Consider the following 12,315-nt stretch of genomic DNA (forward strand, 5'->3'; position numbering starts at 1 on the left):
GGCGTCACTCAGAGGTCAGAGCGATGGTTGCGGCGTTGACGGCGTTTGTCGCCTGCGGCACGTCGCACAATGGAGAACCGTTTCCGACAACGTAGAACTCGTGAACGTAGATGAGCATGCAGCGTGCGTATAGGGCCGCCCCGGCGTGTAGGTCACGGTCCGACTTGGCACTGCCGCCAGCGAGGACGGCAATGCAGTACCGAAGCGAGATGTCGGTGCCCTGTGATCACGCAGTTTGGAAAGATTAATTTTCCCATTAATCTCGTATCAAATCCTCGATCGTTTTTTCTTTGAATAAAATCCTCAGTCGTTTAGATTACCATAATTGGTAGCCTGATTATTATACTTTCTTAACCGGTGTTAGCTTTCCAAGTTGTCACACACTCTTAAATGGGATGGAATGGACCCGCACAAGGAGATGGACGGTTATCATTCTTCCAATATTTGGTGGGTGTGTTCGAGGATGATTTAACGGTTGAGATTTCTTCAATGTTTGATGTCAAAGTGGTACACCATCCCCAACTCCAATATAATAGTAAAGACTCACAAACGAAACGATCGAGACCGATCGATCGAAGAAAATTCATCGACATAAATTTCTAGGTTCGTAGCTAGCTATCTATCTAACTCCACAAACGAACTGGATGAACCGACGTGCAGGCCGTGGCAGCGGCAGTGCAGCCCGGCGCGCGCGTCCGCCATTAGCCCTCGATGAATCCGGTCATGCGGAGGACGGAGTCGCGCATCCGCGTGAGGTCCCGGCCCTTGAGCGTCCGCCCCTGCCCGGAGCACACCGAGAAGGCCTCCCTGCGCCGCGCCATCAGCACGTGCGGCGGCGAGCGCTCGCCGTCCTCCTCCTCGTCGGCGCCCCCTCGCCGCTCGTCCGGCGCGCCCGAGACCGACGGGATGTCGATCGGGCGCGTGAACGGACGCCTCTCCTGCGCCCACGCCGCGCATTTCTCCGACGACAGCACTTTCTGGGTCGACATGATCAGCCGATCGATCAGCAAGCTAGCTGTGCGAACTTGGAGCTGTGAACGGGATGACCAACGAGAGCTTATGATTTGTGAATGCGACAAGGTGCTCGTCCAAAACCTTTCTCTCCGGAGCTCGGCGTGGCGCGAGAGATTTATAGGGAGTGGTCGCGATGGCCCGGCGGCTACGTAGCAACCTAGCTAAGCTAGGCTAGGCAGGTTCCGTGCGGAGCTGCACCGCCTTGTGTGACAGATACGTATGCGGTTTGGAGCTTTGACGGGAAGGGAAGGAATAATTCCGTAATTCCGTCCAAGATTCACCTCCATTTGCTTGGCCACTTGGCCTAGCTAAGCAACAAATTGGGGGCAAAATTATATTCCCAGCCTGTTCGATCAAGATGTGGCCTTCCTTCCAGGCTCACTCCACCTCCCCTCCTGATTTGATCTCTCGTTTTGGGTTTGCGTAACGGCGCACGTTTAACTAGCGACCTTGCGCATGCGATCAATGGTGTGCTTTTCGGCGAGATCGATCATGCATGCGTTTGTCGCAACGCCAAGGAAACCTTAGTCTAGCCGTTACTTGATTGGTTGGGTATTGCTCACGTGGCATGCCCGCGAGTATACAAATGTCTGCCTGCTTGTGCACGTTTGTGGATAACATTGACGTCCGGGGAAGGATTTCACGCGTGGCGCACCTAAGAGCATCTCCACTCGTCCCCCGACGAGGCTCCCGAGTGACGTTTTTTCCATCCGGACGGCGTAATTCGGCCCAGTCGCGTCCTTGGTTTCTCGTTTTTGTCCGGATTTGGGCCAAAATTCATCCGGCGATCCCACGCCATCCCCGGCCCCCGGGGAGCGGTCGGGGACTCCGGACGAAACGAAAGCGCGCGAAACGTCGAGGAAACTTCCCGCGCGTCTAGTGGCCCCAACTTGTCGGCGAGAGACCACGATCGTCGTCCTCATCGCATCGTCTTCCGCGCGCTGTAAAAGCCTGCCGCCGGTCAGTATTCGCCGGCCGCGTAGCTTCCACGCGGCGAGTTAATGCCGTCGCCTCGGTATCACGCGCGCCTACCTCTATTTATCGCCGAACTACCGCGTCCGCCCCGCATTCACCTCTCCTCTCTCTCGCATTCCACCAAATCTTCCCCGAACTCGAAGAGGTAGCAATGGCGAATGACGGTGTGGCCAAGAACGGCTTCGGCCGCCGCTCTCTCCACCAATGGGAGGGACGGCTCCTCCACGCGGCGGGCTACCCGGCGCCGCCGGACTTCCGCGCACCGGGGGGATGGAGGCTGAGCGCGGGCGGCGTGCCGATCCCGCCGCCGCCAACGGCGGGGGCGCACTCGAAACGGCGATCAACGAGGTGCTCGCCACTCTCAGTGACGAGCAGCGCGCGGATCCGCGTTTCTTCCCCGACAACCACGAATCGTGGATCGCGTTCTTCCGGCGCAGGTATGAACGCGAAATCCGGGCGTACGACGGCCCTCCTCCTCCGGCAAGGAGCGCACCCTCGCAAATGTGCTCGCGCACATCGAGGCCGGGAACTCCCCCGTCCTGGGGATGCCGCCGCCGGTGGCGCCTACCGTGTCGCGCCGGCACGGTAGTTCCTGGATGCCGAGGAGGATGGTGTCATCCTCCTCCTCGTCTGGCTCGCGGTCGGGGTCCAGGTCCGGCGGGACGACGCCGGCCACCGTCAAGAAGGAACCGGCGTCGCCACCGCCGACCAGAGGGCGCAGCAGCGGCGCCCTCGTCATCCGCGACTAGCCTTTCGCTCCGCAGAGCGGCCGGAAGAAGACGAAGAAAGAGGCCGCCGCAAACCAGCTCGCCGAGGAGGAGGCGAAGCGCGCGGAGGACGCCGCGATGGCGGAGGCGATCGCCAGGTCGCTGAAGGACATGGAGGAGGAGAAGCGCGCGGACGACGCCGCACTGGAGTGGTCCAGGCCCGACTGGGAGCGCCAGGAGGCGGAGCAGCAGCGGCGGCTGCTGGATCTGGCCGCCGCGCGTCAACTCGCCGCTCGCGCCGCCGCACCATCCGCCGCTAGGAACGCCGCGCCCAGGGAGGTGGTGAAGCTCGAGGAGAGCAGCGACGACGACATGTACCTTCCGTCGCCGCCACGCACCGGCGACGCTGGCCAGGGCACGAGCCGCTGGTACGAGGCTCCGCCGCCGCCGCCCCAGGACAACGCCGGCTCGAGCGACGACGACGACGGCGGCGACTACACGTCCTTCTACCGCCATTTCGGCATGTAGTAGGCCGCTATTTAGTTTAAGTTTAGTTTGCCAATCGCCGAATTCAAATATATGTACGAATTCGGCCTATTTATGCACGAACTCGCCTCTGTATGTTAAATATCATTAAAATTCACTTATGTTTGAACGAACTCGCCAATTTTGACTGAATTCGTCGAAGTCCGTTACATCCATCCTGGGCTCGCGGCTGGGAAGATGGGCCTCTCCAGGCCAAATTTTCGTTCAATCCGGACGACAATATCGCCGGATTTGAGCGTGGGGAGCCCAAACGGCTGGAGATGCTCTAACAACGTTATGCTGCTCTACTCTCCGCCCAAAACTGTGAGGAGCTCATCAGTTTCAGTTGGCAGCGGCACATTGATCTGTCGTCAGACATATAGCGAGGAGCAGCAGAGAATATTGTACATTGCCGGAAAATAGATCTACTTTGGTGTCTTCCTGCAGGTGGCCGGGAACGACGACGAGGTTCGATGAACATGCGGACGGCTCGTCCAATGGTCTTGGCATCATCACTGTGCTTACCTCACTGCGTATGAATTGCTCCTTATTCAAATTTGGGAAATCAAAGCAACAAGCTTTACCAAATCATACCGGATCGTCTTAAGCAGATCCCAGGTATACCGAATTCGGATAGGGGACTGCTGAGCGTCCCCCGGGGGATTAGATTTCTAATCCCCCGGGTGGACAACCGTTGGATTAGCTCGATTGAACCATCCAGATCGTGACACGTGTCACAGTATATCTCAGTCCCACTTTTGCTACCATAATGTACCAAAGTAGCAAAAAACGGTTTGTTTGTAGCAAAATCAATCCAATTGTAGCAAAGAACGGTTCACCAAAAATACACACATATCTCGTCGGAGACTCGCCGGAGTCCTCGCCGGAGACAATGTAGCAAAAATGTTGTACTATTGTAGCAAACAAATTCTGGTATTGTAGCAACACCGACCTCATCGGAGACCTCAAAAAAAAGAAAACTCGCCGGAGATGTCACCCGGGAACTCGCCGGAGGCGTCGCCGGAAACCTCACCGGAGACATAGTAGCAAAAAAATATGCTAAAAGTAGCACAAAAACACAAAAATTGTAGCAACTTTTTTTTGCTATTGTAGCAAAACCGACCTCGTCAAAAGCTCGGCGGAGACCTCACCGGAGAACTTACAGCAGAAATACAGAATAATTGTAGCAACGATATATAGAACAAAAGTAGCAAAAATGACTTCATCGCAAAACTCTAGCCGAAAATCTGGGAGAAACAAATGTGTACTATTATAGCAGAAATACATAACAATTGTAGCAACGACATAGAATAAAAAGTAGCAAAAAAATGGGGCAGGAGTTGACGACAGGCACCAGCAACAAATGGGGCAGAATCCAGTGCAGCTCTAGGAGAAATTCAGGCCCGATTTGTCACACCCTAAAAACCACACGGCGCCGGCGAAGGAAGAAGCTCGGGCGGGCGGCTAGTGGAGCAACATGAGGAGCATGGGGGAATGCCTCCCTACCAGCGGCGCATGGAGGAGGTGGGGGGGGGGGCAGCGCACGGAGAAGGTTGGGGGGCCGGCGACGCACTGAGGTGGCGGGGAACCCGACGACGCGAGGAGGAGGGGCCCGGCGGTGCACGGATGTCCTGGGGCTCCGGCGGCGCACGGAGCTGCTGGGGGCCGACGGCGCGAGCAGAAGGTAGGGGGCCGGAGGCACGCGGAGGTGGTAGGAGGGCGGTGGCGCGCCGAGGAGGTGGGGGCCCGGCGGCGCCCGGCGGAGGTGGGGGCCCGGCGGAGGTGGGGCGCCCGGCGGCGGGTGGAGCACGGGGAACACCGGCAAGGGAGAGCATCGGGACACGCCGGCAAGGAGGAGGAAGTGCAGGTCGCGGGAGAGTGAGGCGTCTCGTTGCGATTTGGGGAAGGAGGTGGAAGAGATAAGATGTGGGGCCCACGTTACACGCGTCCAGCGATCGAGGCGGAGGATCCGAGCGCTGTTCCCCCGGGGGAGCGTCAGCGTTTTCCATTCGGATATCTCGGGTTGGTGCTGTCGAAAAAGGTTTACGGTTTAGAAATCTGAACGTGCATAATACATACCGGAAATCCTATACTACTCGAGTTTTCTTTTCAATGAAGGATTAGCTCGATACTTGGACAGAGAAGCGACCTTCCATTGCAATCTGATCAGCTTGATTCTACTTTACAAAGAAATAAACGAATCTAGATAAGCTAATTCATATACTCCCTCTGTCCACAAAGAATATCTGAGAGTTGTCGAAATATAAATGTATCTAGATACTGTTAGAGGACTAGCAATGAAGGTTCTAGTATTTGGGCTGTTGAGAGATTTGCATGGTGTTCTTGTTGGATAACGTTGCATAGAAAACAAAAATTTTCCTACCGCGAACACGCAATCCAAGCCAAGATGCAATCTAGAAGACGGTAGCAACGAGGGGGTATCGAGTCTCACCCTTGAAGAGATTCCAAAGCCTACAAGATGAGGCTCTTGTTGCTGCGGTAGACGTTCACTTGCCGCTTGCAAAAGCGCGTAGAAGATCTTGATCACGATCGGTTCCGGCGCCACGAACGGGCAGCACCTCCGTACTCGGTCACACGTTCGGTTGTTGATGAAGACGACGTCCACCTCCCCGTTCCAGCGGGCAGCGGAAGTAGTAGCTCCTCTTGAATCCGACAGCACGACGGCGTGGTGTCGGTGGCGGTGTAGAAGTCCGGCGGAGCTTCGCTAAGCTATGCGGGATGTGGAGGAGCGGGCGGCTAGGGTTTGGGGAGAGGGGGCGCCGGCCACTATAGGGGTGCGGCCACCTTGGTGGTGTTTGAGGTGGCCGGCCCCCTCCCCCTTGGCCCTCATTATATAGGTGGAACCCCAAGAGGTGGTGTCCAAGTCTTCGAATAAGACCCGAACCAAATCCTTCCATAGGGGGGCAATCCTAGCCCAACTAGGACTCCCACCCAAAGGTGGGATTCCCACCTCCCATGTGGGGGTGGCCGGCCCCCTAGGGGAGTCCACTTGGGACTCCTCCCCCACTAGGGTTGGCCGGCCATGGAGGTGGAGTCCCATGTGGACTCCACCTTCCTTGGTGGTTTCTTCCGGACTTTTCTAGAACCTTCTAGAACCTTCCATAGAACCTTCCGCGACATTTTATTCACATAAAATGACATCCTATATATGAATCTTATTCTCCGGACCATTCCGGAACTCCTCGTGATGTCCGGGATCACATCCGGGACTCCGAACAAATGTTCCAACTCCATTCCATATTCAAGAACTACCATCTCAACATCCAACTTTAAGTGTGTCACCCTACGGTTCGTGAACTATGCGGACATGGTTGAGTACTCACTCCGACCAATAACCAATAGCGGGATCTGGAGATCCATAATGGCTCCCACATATTCAACGATGACTTTAGTGATCGAATGAACCATTCACATACATTACCAATTCCCTTTGTCTCATGATATTTTACTTGTCCGAGGTTTGATCTTCGGTATCACTCTATACCTTGTTCAACCTCGTCTCCGACAAGTACTCTTTACTCGTACCGTGGTATGTGGTCTCTTATGAACTCATTCATATGCTTGCAAGACATTAGACGACATTCCACCGAGAGGGCCCAGAGTATATCTATCCGTCATCGGGATGGACAAATCCCACTGTTGATCCATATGCCTCAACTCATACTTTCCGGATACTTAATCCCACCTTTATAGCCACCCATTTACGCAGTGGTGTTTGGTGTAATCAAAGTACCTTTCCGGTATAAGTGATTTATATGATCTCATGGTCATAAGGATTAGGTAACTATGTATCGAAAGCTTATAGCAAATAACTTAATGACGAGATCTTATGCTACGCTTAATTGGGTGTGTCCATTACATCATTCATATAATGATATAACCTTGTTATTAATAACATCCAATGTTCATGATTATGAAACTAATCATCCATTAATCAACAAGCTAGTTTAAGAGGCATACTAGGGACTTCTTGTTTGTCTACATATCACACATGTACTAATGTTTCGGTTAATACAATTATAGCATGATATATAAACATTTATCATAAACATAGAGATATAAATAATAACCACTTTTATTATTGCCTCTAGGGCATATCTCCTTCAGTTCTGGCCTTCGCCGCAACAATATGAAAATGTGGACAACAACACGTATGAAGTTCAGAGTCTTACCTTTCAGGGTGATATCCAAGATCTGGTCTTAATTGGTTGTGTCTAGCAATAACTTTGTTGGAGGCATTGTTTTAAGAAATGAGACTATCTTTAGAGTGAAAATCTAAAATCTTAGATCGGGCGACGATGACACTTGTGCATTGTTCCTTTCTTGGAGGCGCCGCTTTTGGAGAGCCTGAAATTCGGGTGTTGTCTTGGTGGTAGTTGTATTGTTGTTGTTAGGGCTGGAATAATGTAATGGAAATTTTATTTCTTTTATTTCTCTTTTTTAGTTGTATGCGTCCATACTAACATTAGGGTATTGCATTGTTGCAGAGGCTAGGTGTATTTGGTATGTTTTAATATTATAATATTCTCTTTATTCATCACTGTGCTTACCTCACTTCGTGTGAATTGCTCATTATTCAACTTTGGGAAATCAAGCCAAGCTCTACCAAATCATATCGTCTTAGAGCAGCTCTAACAGATCGTGGCTATACCGAATTCAGATATCTGAAATCTTATACTCGATATTGAAAAAAGGATCATGTGATATTTTGACACAAAAGCAGACATTCCATCGCAAACTGATGAGTTTGATTCAACTTTACAAGCGAAGTAAAACCCTACATGGAGGACCTAGTAGACAGCATCGAAGCAACGCTCACCGAAGGGCCTAGTCGTCATCTTCGGAGTGCAGTCACCAGAGGGGGGAGCCAGAGTTTGCACAAAACCGTGGGCGATCTCCAGGTTATAGTGCTTGTCTGGTCCTTTATCAGGATATATTTTCCGAGCTGGGCCGTTGGGTATCTGCTCGGGTGACCAAAACAACCCAATCGTGAAAAACGACCAGGGTTATCTGGTTCTCGGAAGGTTTTTTGGGATCTGCTAGAGTTGCTCTTAGCTATGTCCAGCATTGTGTGAACTATATTATTTAGATACAAAGTAATTGTATATATTGTGCATGTTGTATTTCAATGCAGCATTTTTTAAATATTATTTCCATATATAAATAGCCTAAATGATCAAACATGACACCAAAGGCGGCCGAGGCCCATTGTGGGCAGGGGCATATTAGGCTGCAGACAAACCTCTTTAGCCCCCTCTACCTTGGGGAGGACCGAGCATCAAGGGCATCTCCATATGATACGAGGGAGCGCGCTCACCACTCGCTTTATGCCGATGAAATCACCATATATGTGACCCCAAACAAGAATGATGTCACTTGTCTGGTCTCCACGTTGGCAAATGTCAATGGCACTGACCTTGTTACTAATTGTACAAAAATAATCTCGATATATTCCTAGAGCCTTCCCAACAATCTGCTTGAACTTTCATATGAAATATTTTTTCCCCCTTTGTCCATCACACATCAAGATAATCCATTTTCATACTTTAGGAGACAAAGTCGCCACTAAACTTATCCCTTGGCTTAGTAAGAATATCACCATGGTTGGCCGATCAACTCTCGTGAAGTTGGTGCTCACTAGCATATTATTGTCATCTATTATATCACCATGATTTACATTCCGATGGAAGTGCTCACGAAGTTTGATAGCATAAGATGAGCCTTCCTTTGGGCGGCATACGAAAAAGTTACCACAAAATGTGAAGTCTATTGAGAAACGGTGTGCAAGCCTAAAGATAAAGGGAGCCTTGGGATCCTCAACCTCACATAATTAGTTAGGCTCAGCGCATGAGAAGGGTTTGGCATAAAGGATGAGACCAAACCATGGGTAAGCCTAGGGAGCCCTTGCACCCCATACGGCCAAAACCTCTTTGCATCGGCTACAATTGTGAACACTGGGAATGGGAAGAAGGCTCTCTTCTGGGAGGCATCTTGGCTGAACGGTGCCACTTGAAGATTGCTTCACTCATATTTGACCTCTCCAAAAAAGGGGAAAAAAGGCACGGCTTCGAAAGCACTGGAGAATGAGAGTTTCTCGAATCAGCATGAAAAATGGCCTTCCCATTCACCACATCATCCAATTTTCCAAACTTTGTGAGATGCTTGACACCCTCCAATTGGACGATGACACCCCGAACTCAATTATGTGGAAGTTCACCAACAATGCCTGCTAATCGGCCTATAAGATGCATGCAATTCTTTGGCCTTACCACCTCCTCCATAACCTTCTTGGTTTGGAGGCCTTGGGCGCCACCCAAATGCAATTTTTTGCTTGGTTGATTCTTAGAAACCGAGTGTGGATAGTGGATAGTGGATAGGCTTGAGAAAAGAGGATGGCAAAACTATGTCATTTGTAAGTTATGCGACCAATTGAAAGAATCAGCTGTCCATCTACTTTTCAATACTGGTTCACTATTCGTACGTGTATGATTTATTTTGAAGACTTGGCTTCGTCTCCTAAACTTTGAACCTCGGGATTGGCATGCTATGCACAACGTCAAGGATTAGGGGATTGAGGTAACCCGCAAGAATGGAGTTTCATGGAAAGCCATGGCATTGCTTGAGATGTTGGTCTCGTGGAAAATTTAAAAGGAGCGCAAATGCTTGGCTTTTACCAAGATTTGGTTTGTAGTACTGCAAGATTTGGTCTCGTGGGTAATGTAATACTGCAAGAGTATAGTTCGTTTTGATCTTCGCCTTTTACCAAGATTTGGTTTGTAGTACCTCTATTTTTTTTAATCAATAAAAATGATAAATCTTTTATCCTGTTGATCTAATGAAAAAAACAGGTCGAGCTGTACGACATTGGCAATTCAACTAGTAACTGATGAACATGTATAGAAACGATTAACTAGGAGTACTAAGCACTGTATTTGTTAATTGGCCGACATGTTGCTCTCAGAGTAACCAATATTATCATGTACTGTACCTCTATTTTCTTCTTCTGGAGAGAAACATACAAAACCGCACAGCTGTTAACTAGCACCGATCCGGCAACCGAGGCCCCAGGTGTCAACAGGCCAGCTATTTACGCGCAACTCCAAGTGTAGTATACCAAACACGCAACTTTCTAATGAACAGACTGATGATGATTAGGACAGGAACACTTCTTTCTTCTGCACTTCACATACACCCGTCTACATGTAACGAACCTAACGTATACTGAGTGTCAACTACTAGCACGAAGCAAGAGAAAGAAACACGTCGGTGTCCGAGACCGGAAAGCAAAAGCAAGAGGATCGCGTCACGCAGCCTGGCTTGACACACGACATACACGGGCCTACCGAGATTGCAAGCTACACCACGTTTTACTTCAGCAGAAAGCTTCATTTGTTCCTTTGCCTTGGTCAGTCTGAATCCACTGATGGAAGCGATTCTCACGATCTAGCAAAACTAAGGATGGAATGTGTAGGATAGAGCAATAATGTACTTATAGTCAGAGGGTACAAAATTCTATCGATATCTGTATCAACGGGTATAAAATTTTAGCCACATCCATACGAGACGATACCTGTACCCATTGAGTACTAACGGGTGAAAAAAAATTCAATTATCTTAATTTAATATCATGTAGTTGAGTACATGGCAATTAACATAATTTAGAAATCACAATCGCATACTCATAATTCACATGATTTTTTAGATAAAGAGAATATATTAATATCAAAAGATACCAGCTACACCAAGTCACTGCAACAACGCACCACCCTAGTGGCAGTACGAATGCAAACAACCAAAAAAGAGTAAAGAAAACAAAGAAATAAAAGTTCCGCTACATCCTTCTAGATCTAGCAACAGCAATACAACCACCACCATGACAACACCTGAAGTAGGCTCTCCAAGAGTGACGTCTCCAAGAAGGGAACAGTGCACCAGCGCCGTCATCGCCCAATCAAAGGTCTTAGGTTTTCACCCTGAAGATAATCTCCACTCTCAAAATAATGCTCCAACAAAAACATTGCCAGACACACCCAGTTAAGACCAGACCTTGGGTTTTCACTCTGAGAGGTAAGACTCTGAACTTCCCCTGAGCTGCCGCCCCCACATGCATACCACTGCTGCAGAGCCCGGAATGCCAAGCAGATCCCTCAGCATCACGGAGACTCGAACCTCCTTTAGGCAGTCCACCAATCCGGCCTTCATGATATTCCTTCTTCTGACTTCACCATGGACCAAAAAGTCACCTGATGTCAACACAGAATAGAGCTTCGTGCCGCTCCCTCCGGAACCAAACGGTCGGAATAAAAACATGGGTGCGCGCGACCGAATACCACCCGATCCAGCAAACTCCAGGCAAAAGATGCACTGTTCCATTCGCCAGCGGAGCTTTCCGAAACTTATCTCTCCAGCCAGATCAAAGCAAACTGACCTCCGGAAGATCTTCATCCTCGCATGCGAGAAACCCGAGTACCACCACCAAAAACAAAGCAAGATCGCCAGCCCCCACGCTGCCAATCCCTCCAGCCGGATCACCAAGGAAGAGGACAGCGACGCGGATCATGCGTACCACCGCCGAACCGTTACCGGGGGGAGGTCGTCACCGCTCCACCGAATCCTCCATGGCTACCGACGGAGAGCCTCAGGCCCCGGCCAAGTAGCCGGGCCGCCCGGCTTCCTCCATCGGCGCTTCATCACCTCCCATGGAACACCGCCGCGGAAACCCTCTTCTCCCCCTCGTAGTTTCGACGGAGGAGGTGCCGCCACCACCGCCAGAGCCGGGCCGGGGCCGGGTCCGAGGCACGGGGGCCGGGACCAAGGCCAGCGTCGGGGTCGAGGCCGCGGCAGGCAGCGGCTGAGGGGCGAGTTGGCGGCGGGCGGCTGTGGGGCGCGGGGGTGGAGGAGCCTCCGCCGCCGCACGGGAGTGGGGCGGGAGAGGAGGGGGCCGAGTTCTCTAAATAATTCACATGATAAATTGACAATTGAAGAACGGTATGAGTGGGTACTTATTCCTACAGGTGAAATTGTTGTCCTTAGGTGAAACTGATTGTCCCCAGGTTGCATTTCACTCAGAAGC

The 12,315-nt window shown here is 50.8% G+C and overlaps 1 protein-coding gene across 1 annotated transcript; it reads right to left on the reverse strand.

The window, feature by feature from the left end:
* Window positions 1–627: 627 nt before the first annotated feature.
* On the reverse strand, window positions 628–989 carry LOC124663176. Its single transcript, XM_047200903.1, has one exon. It carries the CDS (start codon window positions 987–989, stop codon window positions 702–704), a length of 288 nt encoding a protein of 95 aa, XP_047056859.1. The 3' UTR covers window positions 628–701.
* Window positions 990–12,315: the final 11,326 nt, after the last annotated feature.

This window comes from Lolium rigidum, chromosome 6 (genome assembly GCF_022539505.1).
Source record: "Lolium rigidum isolate FL_2022 chromosome 6, APGP_CSIRO_Lrig_0.1, whole genome shotgun sequence".
Taxonomy (NCBI): Eukaryota; Viridiplantae; Streptophyta; class Magnoliopsida; order Poales; family Poaceae; genus Lolium; species Lolium rigidum.